A 14,342-nucleotide genomic window follows, 5' to 3' on the forward strand; every position below is an offset into this window, starting at 1 on the left:
CCAGAGCCCAGACTTGAATCCAATTGAACATCTCTGAAAATGGCTGTGCACCAACGCTTCCCATCCAACCTGATGGAGCTTGAGAGGTGCTGCAAAGAGGACTGGGCGACGCTGCCCAAAGATAGGTGTGCCAAGCTAGTGGCATCATATTCAAAAAGACTTGAGACTGTAATTGCTGCCAAAGGTGCATCAACAAAGTATTGAGCAAAGGCTGTGAATACTTATGTACATGTGATTTCTTCATTTTTTATTTTTAATAAATTTTCAAAAATTGAAAAAAATAAATAAATCACGTCATTATGGGGTATTGGGTGTAGAGGTTTGAGGACAAAAATTAATTTATTCCATTTTGGAATAAGGCTGTAACATAACAAAATGTGGAATTAATACAGCTTTTATGGATAAAATCGTTGCATGTGATGCAACCGGAGCCAGGTGTATGTTACCTGGCCAGGTCACATAACATGCAACACGCTGCCCACCGCGTCCCCCGTCATATGAAAGAGGAGATCCGTTCTGCAGAATGGATCTCCTCTGGCTCCCTGGATCCCCTAGAGTTATGCAGTGGTGTCTGGCCACCAACGTCACTTCCAGAATCGAGCCCTAGAATACCATGCGGCTGGTATTCTGGAGCGCAAGCTTCTGGAAGCATAGTGCAAGGAGGGGAACTTAGTTCATCTCCCAGCACATTCTGGCTGATCTCTGCGTGTGCAGAGATCAGCTGCAGCAGGGGGGCTGATCATCAGTCCCCCCTGACACACGCTCCCTTGCGCTCTGCATGGGGGAGGGGGGGGTAGTATATTCCCATGGGGTGGAGGGGTGGGTAACCTCCAGGGGTCAGTAGCGGAAGTCCCAGAGGCTATGGAGACGGTTGCTGCTGGTCTCCAGCAGTGAAGAGGGCACCTTCTCCATTGCGTCTGTTGCACTTCAGTTACTGTGTGCCCACCAGGGACATTCGGTGAGCTAAATGGCTCAGGAGGCACTGGCTAACCCCAGAGCCAGATTTCCATGCAATATATGAGCCAAAGGGTACATCCAGGCATTATACACAGGTGCAGCATTATAAACTCCTGGAAATCTGGTGAGTTTTGATTAGAGATGTGGGGAAAGTATACACAGGTGAGGCACTGCCATAGACTTTTTACTCCAGAGTTTGGGATATAAAAATTATTAGAATAATGCTAAGAAGATATTTCAAACAAATTATCAGTATTTTTCATATATTTTATTCACTCAAAACTCTGGTTTAAACGTAAGTATGACAGGAAAGGCTCTGCCTCACACCACCGCACGTCACTGGTGCCCACCCCCTGACAATCCGTCTGTCCGGCTCCCGTCCCCGCACTCCGAGTCACTGGCTCCTGCCTTGTGACTTCCAGGCTGTCTGACTCCGCCCCCGCACTCTGAGTCTCCGGCTCCCACCTCCTGAACCCCCAGCTCCCGCCTCCTGATACCCCGGCTGTCTAGCTCCCGCCTCTGCCTCCTAATCGCCCAGCTCCCGCCGCTGCTTTCTAATCGCCCGGCTCTCGCCGCTGCCTCCTGATCCTCTGTCTGCCCAGCTCCTGCCTCTTGACCCCCGGCTATCTGGCTCCCACCTCCTGACCCCCAGGCTGCAAGGATTCCGCCCAACACCCTGGCTGGTCAGCTACCACACAAAGAGGTAGATCCAGCAGGGGCAGCGATGAGGAGCAACTGGTGAGGTGAGAAGAGAGGGGACTGACAGGGGAGAGTGCCGGGGTCGGGGGGGGGGAGAGAGAGAGAGAGAGAGAAAGAGAGTGAATATATGTGGGAGTATATATTTGAGAGAATATATATTTTGTGTGTATATGTACACATGTGGCTGTTTGTGTGTGTGTACTGTTTATGTGTGTGTATGTATGTATATGTGGCTGTGTGTGTGTAGCTATATATATATATATATATATAGGTAGGTGGGGTGTGTGTGTGTGTGTGTGTGTGTGTGTGTGTGTGTGTGTGTGTGTGTGTGTGTGTGTGTTGTACCTGTAACAGAAATACAATAATTATTACCTATTAAGGTAAAAGATAATAGGGCAGGGAGATTAGATACTTCAGGGGATATGGGTGGACACACAGATAGTAGTGGAGCTGGGGTAAGTAGAGCCTGGATATGTTCAGGGGTGGAAATCTTAAATGAAAATAAGAGTTTTAAGGGCACTTTTAAAGATAGGAGGTGTCACAACTGAGGGCTGGTGCTGACCAGGGGGAAGCCTCAGTTGTAGAGGCTGAGGTATATGTGTACCTGGGAGGCAGTACAGGGTTCTTGGACATGCAGGGAACCTTTAGAACAAATGCCCGAAGGCATGACCAAGACAACTTTGTAAAAAGTATAAAGAGTTTATTAAACACAGTTCAGAGGAATACTGATGACTTGGTATTGGTAATAGGAAACACAGTTCAGAGGAATACTGATGATAGAAAACCGATGGTGACTTGAGATCGATGATAGGACACCGATGGTGATTTGGGATCGATGACGGAGCACCGATGATGACTTGGGATCGATGACGGAGCACCGATGGTGACTTGGGATCGATGACGGAACACCGATGGTAACTTGGGATCGAAGACGGAACACCGATGGTGACTTGGGATCGAAGACGGAACACCGATGGTGACTTGGGATCGATGGCGGAACACCGATGGTTACTGGAGATCGATGGCAGAACACCGATGGTTACTGGAGATCGATGGCGGAACACCGATGGTTACTGGAGATCGATGGCGGAACACCGATGGTTACTGGAGATCGATGGCGGAACACCGATGGTTACTGGAGATCGATGGCGGAACACCGATGGTTACTGGCAGGGCAGAGCACCGCTGGAAGCCGGTGTCGGGTAACTGCAAGTCACAGGGTGCAATGATGAGACACTGCAGAGTCAGGCTGTACTGCAGAGAAAGTCCATGGGAGAACTGCACACTGGAATCACTGAAGACAATTGAAGCACTGACATGTTTCCACCCCAGGAACAGGATATTTATACCTGCTGGGAAGCAGGGATTGGCTGGCTGATTAAGCAGAGTCTAGAGTGCAGCTGCTGGATAATTAGGCTGAGACCAGAGTGCAGCTGATAGGCTGAAAGGTAACATGTGACTAGGAAAACATGGCTGCGCCCATGTTAGCTTTTGGAGGGAAAGATTGTTTGTAACTTGAATGTGAGCTTTAACCATGAAGCTGCCAGAATCACAGTAAAGAGATTTGAGACAATGAGATGCAGCGTGCTGCACACAGACAGTGCAGATGGAATCCAGGCTTGGAACGCTGGGACAGTCTCAGGAGGCATTTGGAAGGTAAATACTGGTAAGGAATTACCTGGATCGTGACAGGAGGCTGGAAGAGCTAGACGTTAGAAGTGGGAAGAGGAGATCAGGGTGTGGTGAAGAAGCCGTCATTGGTGGACTGAACCAAGGGAGTGAAAGTGCGGGGGAGGGGGAAACCATCGTCTATTTTGCCTCTGGGCGTTTGGTATGACTTATGCCCCTGCCGGGGGGGGGGGATCTATAACCAGTGGAGTTGGGGGAGGAGACATATAGGTGGGAATGTAATAGGGTGTGAGAATCAGGAAGCTAGATATTTTGTGAGAGTTCTCCTGTTTTGTTTGAAAGTGACAATCTTTTCCATTGCAAAATCAACCTGTTTTTGCCATGTAAATGGTTGCCACTTTAAAAAAACAGGAGAACTCTCACAAAATATCTCACTTCCTGTTTTCACACCCTATTACATTCCCCCCATAAAGTTACATTATAGTGGAGGTTGGGTAAAAAAAGAAAAAAGAAAATACATTGGCCACAGTGTAGGGCACAAAAAAAAGGTTGTTTTTTTAAGGGGAGGTGGGGGCGGTGGTTTATAAAACTTATTTTATAGTACTACTAAGCAGATGTGGGGGGGTACTATTGTTATATGTTAAGACCACTGGGGGGGTTATTGCCAATGGGGGTTGGGAATTAATTTTATAATGGGGGCCTATGGACACAAGGGATGATGGGGTAATAAAAAAATAATAATTTTGTCAGTTAAGTGGTTAAAGGAGTTGAGTGGCTGAGACTGTAGTGAAGGAGCATCAGTCATCCATATCAAGATCTCTACATACAACTGGCTTGTTTAGGAGGTTGTCTAGAAAGAAGTAATTACCGAAGAAAATTCACATCAAAGCATGTTTGGAGTTTTCCAGAAAACATCAGTGTGACCTAGATAAATTGTGGAATAAGATTTTGTGGTCAGCTGAGTAAAAATGTAAGATTTTTGGTCCCAATTTAAAGCACTATGAATAGCTCAAATCTAGCCTATTCCACGGCAGACACCATCCCAACAGTAAAGTTTGGGGTGGCAGCATCATGTTTGTGGGGATACTTTCCCTCAGCAGGGAATGGGCATCCTGTTAAAATCTAACAAATGGTGGATAGTGCAACATACAGGAATATACTGCAAGACAACCTTGTTCTGTTGAAAACTAAAGTTTGGGAGAAAGTTCACCTTTCCAAGATCAATGCCAAAGCAATACTGGCATGTTTTAACTACAATAAGTGAATGTTCTACAATGGGCAAGTCAAAGTCTGGATCTCAATCCAATTAAGAACATGTGGGACTATTTAACCTGAGCAACCTGGAACAAATCTGCCAGGAAGAATTTATCCCAAACAGTGATGAAACCAGGAAACAGGGCTCTATTTAGCAAGAAAGTCGATATTGCCCCGATCATTATCGGGAAATATCGTCATGAAAAAAAAAAAAGGTCACTTTTTTTTTTTTATCAGGGTATTCAGCATAAAACATCACAGGAACAGCGCTTGCAGTAACAGCTGTTCCTGCAAAGGTCTGGAAGGCTTTAGTTTTGGAAATCCAAAAACAAAATCTTCAGTTTTTCATTGTGCCCATGTTTTTACTTAACAATGCGAATAATCTCCTATTTGCATAGTTAAGTCTGCAGTGTTACAAGCGGCAATTAAGCTATCATAATATCCTGCAGGGACTGATGGGAAAGGTTTTTTCTTTATATAACGCTATTCTGAAATGATGTTATATAAATTAAAGATATATATAAACCCAGCATGCAATAGAAAGTAGTAGCAGAATAAGCTACTGAACCTGAATGACGCCCTATATCATTTGTTCGGGAGTTTAAGGGAAACCGTTGACGACCAGTGTCGGACTGGAGCATGAAGGTCCCACCAGGGGAATGCAGTGGAAGGGGCCCATGCTTAGGGACAAGGTCAGCCACCACAGAGGTTTGAATAACCATTAGTGAGTGAATAGTCTGCGTCCCTCTGTATTTACATGTGGTAAACACTGCTACTACATGCATGATAATGTACCAGATTAATAACAGGAAAGCACTGTAGAAAAAAATACACCATAGTCCTGTACACTATAATGATACCTATGTATAACTCAAGTGCATTGTCTGGAACCTGATTCCCAGAGGAGGAGGTAGCCCACAGGCAGTGGGGCCCACCGGGTTTCCCCTGTGGGCCAGTCCAGTCCTGTTGACGACATTGCATCGTTTGCCCGTCATCTAGTGTGTACACAGCTTAAGTGCCATTTGTAAATCAGACAAATCTGTTGACTTTTTAAGGGGTTCAATGCTTTTGTATATATGTGCATGAAAAGTATAATTGTCAGACATGCTTTTAGTAGTGTGAATTTGGTATCTTGTGGGATAATAATAATGCATCATTTTATACCCTGTAGTTTATATACTTTATGTTATATGTAGAACTGGCATTTGTTGAGATACCACATTTTCCTTATGCTGCTTGTTGATCTCTGCCTCAAGTGTCTGGATCTTGTCAGCCTGAGTCCGGTTGTTGCACTGCAGTAAGGAAATGGTGTCTTGCAATGCAGACTTCTCCTCAGTCAGGTTCTGTACTGTCTCCTGCAAATAACAACACTCTATCAACATTGAAGATTTTTAAGGTCATTTTTTTTTTTTTTTAGTAAAACCATAAGTTGCTCAAGCTTATGCTGCATACGAGTACAAATGCACAGGAAGAGGTATTGCACTCATCCTGTACTTTTACAATTCACAGATAGCACTGCAATACTCGGGTCTTGTTAGTTCTTTGATCATGTAATTCAGGGGCTATACTCTCTTATTGGTTCTCACGGTTTAGTCCGACCTAGACCGACTCTGACCCAGTGTACTGATCCTATGTTCATGTTAATCTTGCCCTTTCTGACCTGGACTCTCTTGGATTCTGCTTCTGTCTCCTGGAATAGCCTAAGGGGGTCATTCTGACCTGATCGCTCGCTGCAGTTTATTGCAGTGCAGCGATCAGGTCAGAACTGCGCATGCGCCGGCGCTGCAGTGCGCCGACGCATGGCTGACAGCCGACGGCTGTCGTTGCCCAGCGATCGCCTCTGCCTGATTGACAGGCAGAGGCGGTCGCTAGGCGGGAGAGGGCAGCATGGCGGTGATTGCTCGCTGTTTTGTGTGCATGGTCCTGCCAACGCAGGTGTGGCCGGACCATGGGGGGGGGGGCGGGCCTCAGCGGCTGCGTGACGTCACACGCAGCCGGTGCGAGCCGGGCAGCGATGACTAGCTCCCGGTCAGCGCACAAAAGCTGCGCTGGCCAGGAGCTACTCCTGAAGTACAAAAGCATCGCCGCTGTGTGATGCTTTTGTACTTCAGCGGCGGGGCAGGGACTGACATGCGGGGCGAGCTAGCCCTGTGCTGGGCGTCCCTCGTCAGTGTGGATAATCGTAGCTGTGCTAAATGTTACTGGTCTAAAAAATGCCTATTGCCTGCCTTGACCTCAGATTTTGCCTTTGCCACAGCCTGGTTCTAAGTTAGGACTGTTTATTAAACCTTGCCCACTGCCTGCCAGTATCCTGTTCCTCTTTCCAGCAGTTTTTCATCCACTTCATCTTCTCTGTAAAATCCAGAGATAATGGGCGTAATTCAGTAAGGATTGCAAATTCTGCTAATTAGCAGAATTTGCAATAGTTTTGCTAGCATGCTGGGGGCCGCCCATCGCAGAGCAAGGCCGCCCAGCATGCTGACTGCCAAGAGAAAAAAAGTATTCCTATAATGGGCACTCATGGATTGATGCAATATAAGGATAATTGAAAACGGTCACATTAATATTTTAGTGACCCATATACACCATTAAAACATTTAAAAAAAAGCCAGCAAAATATTAAAATGACAATGGGCCTAATTTAAACCTGATCATAGATGTGCTAAATTTAGCACATCTACGATCAGGCACACTGACATGTGGGGGGACGCCCAGCACAGGGCTAGTCCGCCCCGCATGTCTGGCCCTGCCCCGCCGCACAAGTAAAAAAGCATCGAACAGCGGCAATGCTTTTGTACTTGAAGAGTAGCTCCCCACCAGCGCAGCTCCTGCGAGATGGCAGGGAGCTACTCATCGCTGTCAGGGTCGCAGCGGCTGCGTGTGATGTCACGCAGTGCCCTGGCCCGCCCTCCCCCGCACGGTCCGGGCACACCTGCGTTGCCTGGATCGTGCCCCTAAAACAGCGGCTAAACGCTGCCGGCTCGCCCCCTCCCGCCCAGCGAACACCTCTGCCTGTCAATCAGGCAGAGGCGATCGCAGGGCTGAGACGGCCGCCGGCTGTCTGGCATGCGCTGGCGCACTGCGGCATGGCGCATGCGCAGTTCAGACCTGATCTGCTGCTGTGCGAAAACACCAATCAGGTCTGAATTAGGCCCAATGTACAAACTAGTGAACCAAGTATGAGTGAATTAAAATCCTGTATCCATCATAAAAATTTCTTGTCTTTACTAAATATTTTAATTTGACAATTCACACCAACCGTTGAATACTATATCATATTATATCAGTTGATATTATATTAGTTAAGCATTCTGAAAAGCTGAATAAATGGAGCAAATTCAATATTCATAAGCTAGCCCACTGCAAGGTTCATTAAAATATTACATATTAGACTAGTTTGTATTAGGTTAGACCCAATGGAAATATATTGTTCACTGTTTAATTAAAGGTCATCAAACCCACTTCAAAGTCCACTTCACTATCTTTGTTCATAGCGGGGGTGTACCTATTTATACCACTCTTACAGACAGTAATTCCCATATAAATAAATTTAGTAATGAACTGCACATCCCAGCATACCCTACCATAATTTTACCATGCTCTGACAGCAAAACTGTGGTAGGGTATGCTGGGATGTGTAATTCCGCATAAGCTGGAGTGTCACTCATTGCCTACCCCTGCTATAGATGAAGGCCAGACTAAGGGGTATATGCAATTCACGGCGAATCGCGGCAAATTATCGCCATTTTTTAATTCGACACAATTCGACAGGTGAATTCCGGCAGGTGGCTGCCGGAATTCACCATATTCAATGAAAAACGGATTCGACAGTCCCGTGGGCGAAAATCGGCCGATTTGCCGGATTTTGCCGCGATTTAAATAAACGGGAAAAAACGGGAAAAACCCGAAAAAAATTGGCGTGGGGTCCCCCCTCCAAAGCATAACCAGCCTCGGGCTCTTCGAGCTGGTCCTGGTTCTAAAAATGAGGGGAAAAATTGGGCAGGGATCCCCCGTATTTTTAAAACCAGCACCGGGCTCTGCGCCTGGTGCTGGTGCAAAAAATACGGGGGACAAAACGAGTAGGGGTCCCCCGTATTTTTCACACCAGCATCGGGCTCCACTAGCTGGACAGATAATGCCACAGCCGGGGGTCACTTTTATACAGTGCCCTGCGGCCGTGGCATTAAATATCCAACTAGTCACCCCTGGCCGGGGTACCCTGGGGGAGTGGGGACCCCTTCAATCAAGGGGTCCCCCCCCCAGCCACCGAAGGGCCAGGGGTGAAGCCCGAGGCTGTCCCCCCCATCCAAAGGCTGCGGATGGGAGGCTGATAGCCTTGAGTAAAATTACAAGAATATTGTTTTTTCCAGCAGTACTACAAGTCCCAGCAAGCCTCCCCCGCAAGCTGGTACTTGGCGAACCACAAGTACCAGCATGCGGGAGAAAACCGGGCCCGCTGGTACCTGTAGTTCTACTGGAAAAAAAATACCCAAATAAAAACAGGACACACACACCGTGACAAGTAAAACTTTATTACACACTGCCGACACACATATACTTACCTATGTTGACACGCCGACTGCCACGGTCTCCGACGATCCGAGGGTACCTGTGAAAACAATTATACTCACCTTCCAGCGTCCAGAGGTACATCCACGTCCAGAGATAATCCACGAACTTGTTAAAAAAAAAAACGAACACCCGTTCCATGCCGGACTGAAAGGGGTCCCATGCTTTCACATGAAACCCCTTTCCACGAATGCCGGGACATCACGTGACTCCTGTCACTGAAGTCCCTTCAGCCAATCAGGAAGCGCTACTTCCGTGGCGCTCACCTGATTGGCTGTGCGCTGTCTGAGCTGTCAGACAGCGCATCGCAAAGCCGCTCCATTAGTTTCAATGGTGGGAACTTTGCCGTCAGCGGTGGGGTTACCCGCGGTCAGCCGCTGACCGGCGGGTGACCTCACCGCTAGCCGCTAAGTTCCCACCATTGAATATAATGGACGGAGCTGTGCGATGCGCTGTCTGAGTTCAGACAGCGCACAGCCAATCAGGTGAGCGCCACGGAAGTTGCGCTTCTTGATTGGCTTTAGAGACCTTTGTGTGACAGCTGTCACTGACAGGTCTCATTCGTGGAAAGGGGTCTCATGTGTCAGCATGGGACCCCTTTCAGTCCGGTGGTCCGGGTGTTCGTTTTCTTTTTTTGCCAAGTCCGTGGATTTATCTCTGGACCATGGCTGAGGTGAGTATATTGATCTTTTCTTTTCAGGTATCCGTGGATTCTACATGGAGAAGAGGACCGATGTCGGCGTGTGAACATAGGTAAGTATGTGTGTGTCGGCAGTGTGTAATAAAGTTTTACTGTCACGGTGTCTGTCTACTGTTTTTATTTGGGTATTTTTTTTCCAGTAGAACTACAGGTACCAGCGGGCCCGTTTTTCTCCCGCATGCTGGTACTTGTGGTTCTCCAAGTACCAGCTTGCGGGGGAGGCTTGCTGGGACTTGTAGTTCTTCTGGAAAAAAACAATATTCTGTCATTTTACTCAAGGCTATCAGCCTCCCATCCGCAGCCCTTGGATGGGGGGGACAGCCTCGGGCTTCACCCCTGGCCCTTGGGTGGCTGGGTGGGGGGGACCCCTTGATTGAAGGGGTCCCCACTCCCCCAGGGTACCCCGGCCAGGGGTGACTAGTTGGATATTTAATGCCACGGCCGTAGGGCACTGTATAAAAGTGACCCCCGGCTGTGGCATTATCTGTCCAGCTAGTGGAGCCCGATGCTGGTGTGAAAAATACGGGGGACCCCTGCTCGTTTTGTCCCCCGTATTTTTTGCACCAGCACCAGGCGCAGAGCCCGGTGCTGGTTTTAAAAATACGGGGGATCCCTGCCCAATTTTTCCCCGCATTTTTAGAACCAGGACCAGCTCGAAGAGCCCGAGGCTGGTTATGCTTTGGAGGGGGGACCCCACGCCATTTTTTATTTTTATTTTACCGTTCCAGCAATAAAAAAAAAATAAAAAAAAAATAATATTTTTAAAAATATATAAATAATACTTGTGCCTCAAAAAAAAAAAAAAAAAGTACCTAATCCCTTCTAATATAAATAGATATGCTATTCCCAAAAAAAACAAAAACAAAAAAAAACATGTTTAAATTTTTTTTTATTGTTTTCACCCTCCAAAGTGTGGCGGATTGAAAATGACGAATTTACTGTCTAAAAGCACTGCTGTCGAATTTCCAAACTTGAATTGAATATGCTTTTGTCGAATTGCAGCACTTGTATCATTGCAGAAAAGTCGAATTTCAAAAAGTCGAATTTTGAAAGTCCGTTTTTTTGACGGAAAGCACTGAATTGCATTGACGAAATTTTTTTTTTGGCGAAAATGACCCGAAATTCGACAATTTCGGGAATTCGACCGCAATTGCATATACCCCTATGTGGTTCTAGCGATATTATTATCCTCATGGCTATATATGAAATCACGTATGACTGAGTAATAAATATGTACAAATCAGTTTGAAAAGCCATGTATTTGCCCAGCAATGACATATGTGACCCTGTAGGACAGCCATATTTTACCTTAAGTATGATACACTCTTCCTTTGTTTTCATCATCTCCAACTGTGGAAACATTTAAATAAAATATTACAGGCACAAATATACAGGAGTTCTTGGCAAAACAGGATTACACAGGAACAGTAATTCAGTAATCTTGGAGAGTCAGATCATAGTAGCTCATGCGAACACAAGCCCAGAACAGGATACATTAATGACCCAGCCAAGAATGCAGGGACCAGACAGATTTTAATAGGCAGGTGTCAGGTGCAAACCATAATGGTGATTAGTAGCAACCCAACGGACACCTAGCCTCAAAACAGACTTGGAAGAGCAGAACCTCTGGAAATTTCCAGAACTGGCAACCCCTGGTGGCAGGGAATAATACTGCAAGGGGATAATGCAAAAATCGACCGAGTTTTAACAGTGCAGAATGTTGAGATGTTTACAAAGTCAACAGATGAAACACCATCATTCTGCTGAAACTGGCAGCACAGAGTTAGGCTACAGCAGGGGAGGTTGTGTGTGGGAGGGGAAGTTAGGGTTAGGCACCAGGGAAGGGGTTAGTATTAGGGCGTAAACATACTCACTGCTGCAAGTGCTACTGGATCCAGTGACAAAATTGCGAGCATGCCGACATACTGCACGTCGACATTAGAACCAGCTCAACATTCTCATGTCAACATGATGAGATAATAGAGCTTACTTTACAGTAGTCAAGGCTGGGTCTTTTGTGCTCTTCAACTCGGAAAATCTAGGACCTCAGAGGTGCATGCAATTCTATTTGCAAATACAATTTCGGTTGCAGCCTAGTTGTGAAAATATGTTAATGACTCAGCGGCTGCCTTGTGTACAGAGACACCCACTGCCACTTAGGTACAGAAGACGCAACATTAGTCACACCAGCAAACTTCTGTGCAACCCTATGGTGTCAACTAAGATATATGGGCCAGTGCAACTGCAAGTGAATTCACAATGGCTGACTAGGACATGGCCAGAAAAGAGTGCTGAACTCCTGCACTTATGTAGCCACCCCCATTACCTCTTCCAAATGGTCACTACCTGTCACTCACTTTGCAAATAAATCATCACTACAGCCGCCGTTACCAATCAGTCATTGTGTGTGTGCAGCGCAGCGGGCAAAAAAATGCTCCACTGCATCTGACTTCAACGTTGTGTCCATCAGTATCAGGCCCATAGGCTATTGTCTCAGTTATGTCAAGGGAAACTATTCAAGCAAGATAAAATCAAAGTGTGCTAGAACAATGGGCACACTAGAAGCAGTTTATTCACTTTTTTCTGCCATCATATTCAGTCAGCGGGATGGAATGGAGTCTGAGATTGCCGGACGTGTGGGATGCCGGCCGATCTCTGCCTTTTTTGAAAGGGGCAATCACTTTCAAGGCATGGTTTTACCTTGTAGGCGTTTGCCCCTCTAAAAATATATCAGAGACCGGCTGGAAACCTGCACCTCCATTACATCCCGCTGAGTGTGTTTAAATAACTTGTTTTACCAACAGCTGTCATTAGATTGATTCCGGTACTTATTACAGTTCAGCCACCTTACAAAGAAGTGAATGTAAGAAATCTGGGGAAGGAATGCAATTCTGGAACAAATAAGGAATATTAAACCGATCCATTACATACTTGTTCTGATCAGAATAATAAATGCAATCATTTGATATAATGGTTTCAATTATAAATATGGAATACTTTGTCATTTCTAATTTTCTTATTTGCTCCCGGTTTGCATCTTATTTATTCTCCAGGACTTGAAAGTGAACAGACAAAATCAGACCTCTGTTGTCACCATCAAGATGTCATCTTCCTCTTCTGTGATATTGCTACGGAACTGAAAGGGGACACTGGCTCCTCGCACCTCTCCATTCTGGTCCACGTAACAAAACTGGTAAAACTCATCATCCTTGGGCAGATAGTAAGCTGTAAAAAAAACAAAGTCAGTTCTCCATTGTCTAGAATATATTTGAAGAGGTGAGTGGATGCAGGTGTTACGTTATGTTTAGAAGAAACAGAGATATTTTCAGTTAAAGATAAATTATTAGAACTCAAGAATTGGACATAGCACATTCATCTACAAAATATATCAGTAAGTAGACCACCAACATCACCAAAAATCTGAAAATTGTTACATAACTTTATCCACTCGCCTCTTCATGTAAAAAAAAGGCTAAAGTTCTAGTTTACTCTTTATCAGCTTGTTCTCTCCATTTTCCAAGTAGAAGGCCTGATATAGTATCTATACTATCATTGGCTGATTCAGGGAGCACAAGATACGTGTCATTTTATTTAATTACCTACAGTACTATTGAATCTGGAGGGACATCCCGCTACACTGTTTGACTATCGATGGGGGCCGGGAATGGTCGCACGCTCACAGAGCTTCCATCCCCAGTTTCAAAGTTCAGTCAACCTACGTCTCTCTCTGTCACCACCGTCATTCCAGGGACCAGGCTGAGCACACCTTTACCTGTGGCCAGCATTGCCCAGTGCCTGTAGCAGCTTCGTGGGCTACCCACCCGAGTCCTTACTCTGTCTGCTTTTGCCCCCTAGTATATGTGCCATGGCAGCCCTGAGTTGCGCTCCACAGCTGTGTGCTGCCTGCGGAGACCCTCCTGAGCACAGGCTTCCCCACCTGCAGTCATAGGAGGACACAGATGAGCTGTATTTTAAAGTGATGGATATCTCCCCCAATGGCCACTTCTGCAACTGTGATGTGCATCAGGCTAGCAGAGGCACTTCCAGGACCTTATGTTGGAGGCTAGTCATGGTGATTTTGATGGAGGTAACCTGACGTGGGCTTTGTCATCTCTGCCTAGCATACCCACCTCTCCCTCCAGGTGAGCTGGGAGCCAAGGGGAGAGTGCTGGGACCGGGTCACATCTTGCTGTGGCTGCCATCTTGCATGCTGCCATGCTGCTGAGGGGCCACCATCTTGCCCCCCCTCCCCTGCCCAGTCACTTCCCTGCTGAGGGGCCACTGCTTCTGCCGAGACATTGGCAGACCCAAATCCTCATCTGTGGTCAGACGCATCCCACCCCCGTGCCTTTGGTCCTTCATCAAAATCGCCCTTTTTAACAACTAAAAGGTGTATAAAAGAACATTAACTGCTCCCTCCTTGCTACTGCGGATACCGACTGCCTCCATTCATCACTGATTCTGTGCTCCAAAGCATACCTCTAATTTGTTACTTATTGTAAACTCTCTCTCCCTGTCACCCTCTGCCTCTCCC

At 46.5% G+C, this 14,342-nt stretch overlaps 1 protein-coding gene across 2 annotated transcripts in view; it reads right to left on the bottom strand.

Annotated features, from left to right (window-relative positions):
- The window catches only part of CALCOCO2 (calcium binding and coiled-coil domain 2), a 171,878-nt gene that overhangs the window by 110,604 nt on the left and 46,932 nt on the right, over positions 1–14,342 (bottom strand). For both annotated transcript variants that reach the window (XM_063959598.1, XM_063959599.1), the window contains exons 4-6: positions 12,891–13,033; positions 11,117–11,158; positions 5,757–5,894 (exon numbers count right to left, since the gene is read on the bottom strand). In XM_063959598.1, the coding sequence (XP_063815668.1) occupies positions 5,757–5,894; positions 11,117–11,158; positions 12,891–13,033 (323 nt within the window). The remainder of the gene's footprint in view (positions 1–5,756; positions 5,895–11,116; positions 11,159–12,890; positions 13,034–14,342) is intronic.

Source organism: Pseudophryne corroboree, chromosome 3, assembly GCF_028390025.1.
Source record: "Pseudophryne corroboree isolate aPseCor3 chromosome 3, aPseCor3.hap2, whole genome shotgun sequence".
Taxonomy (NCBI): Eukaryota; Metazoa; Chordata; class Amphibia; order Anura; family Myobatrachidae; genus Pseudophryne; species Pseudophryne corroboree.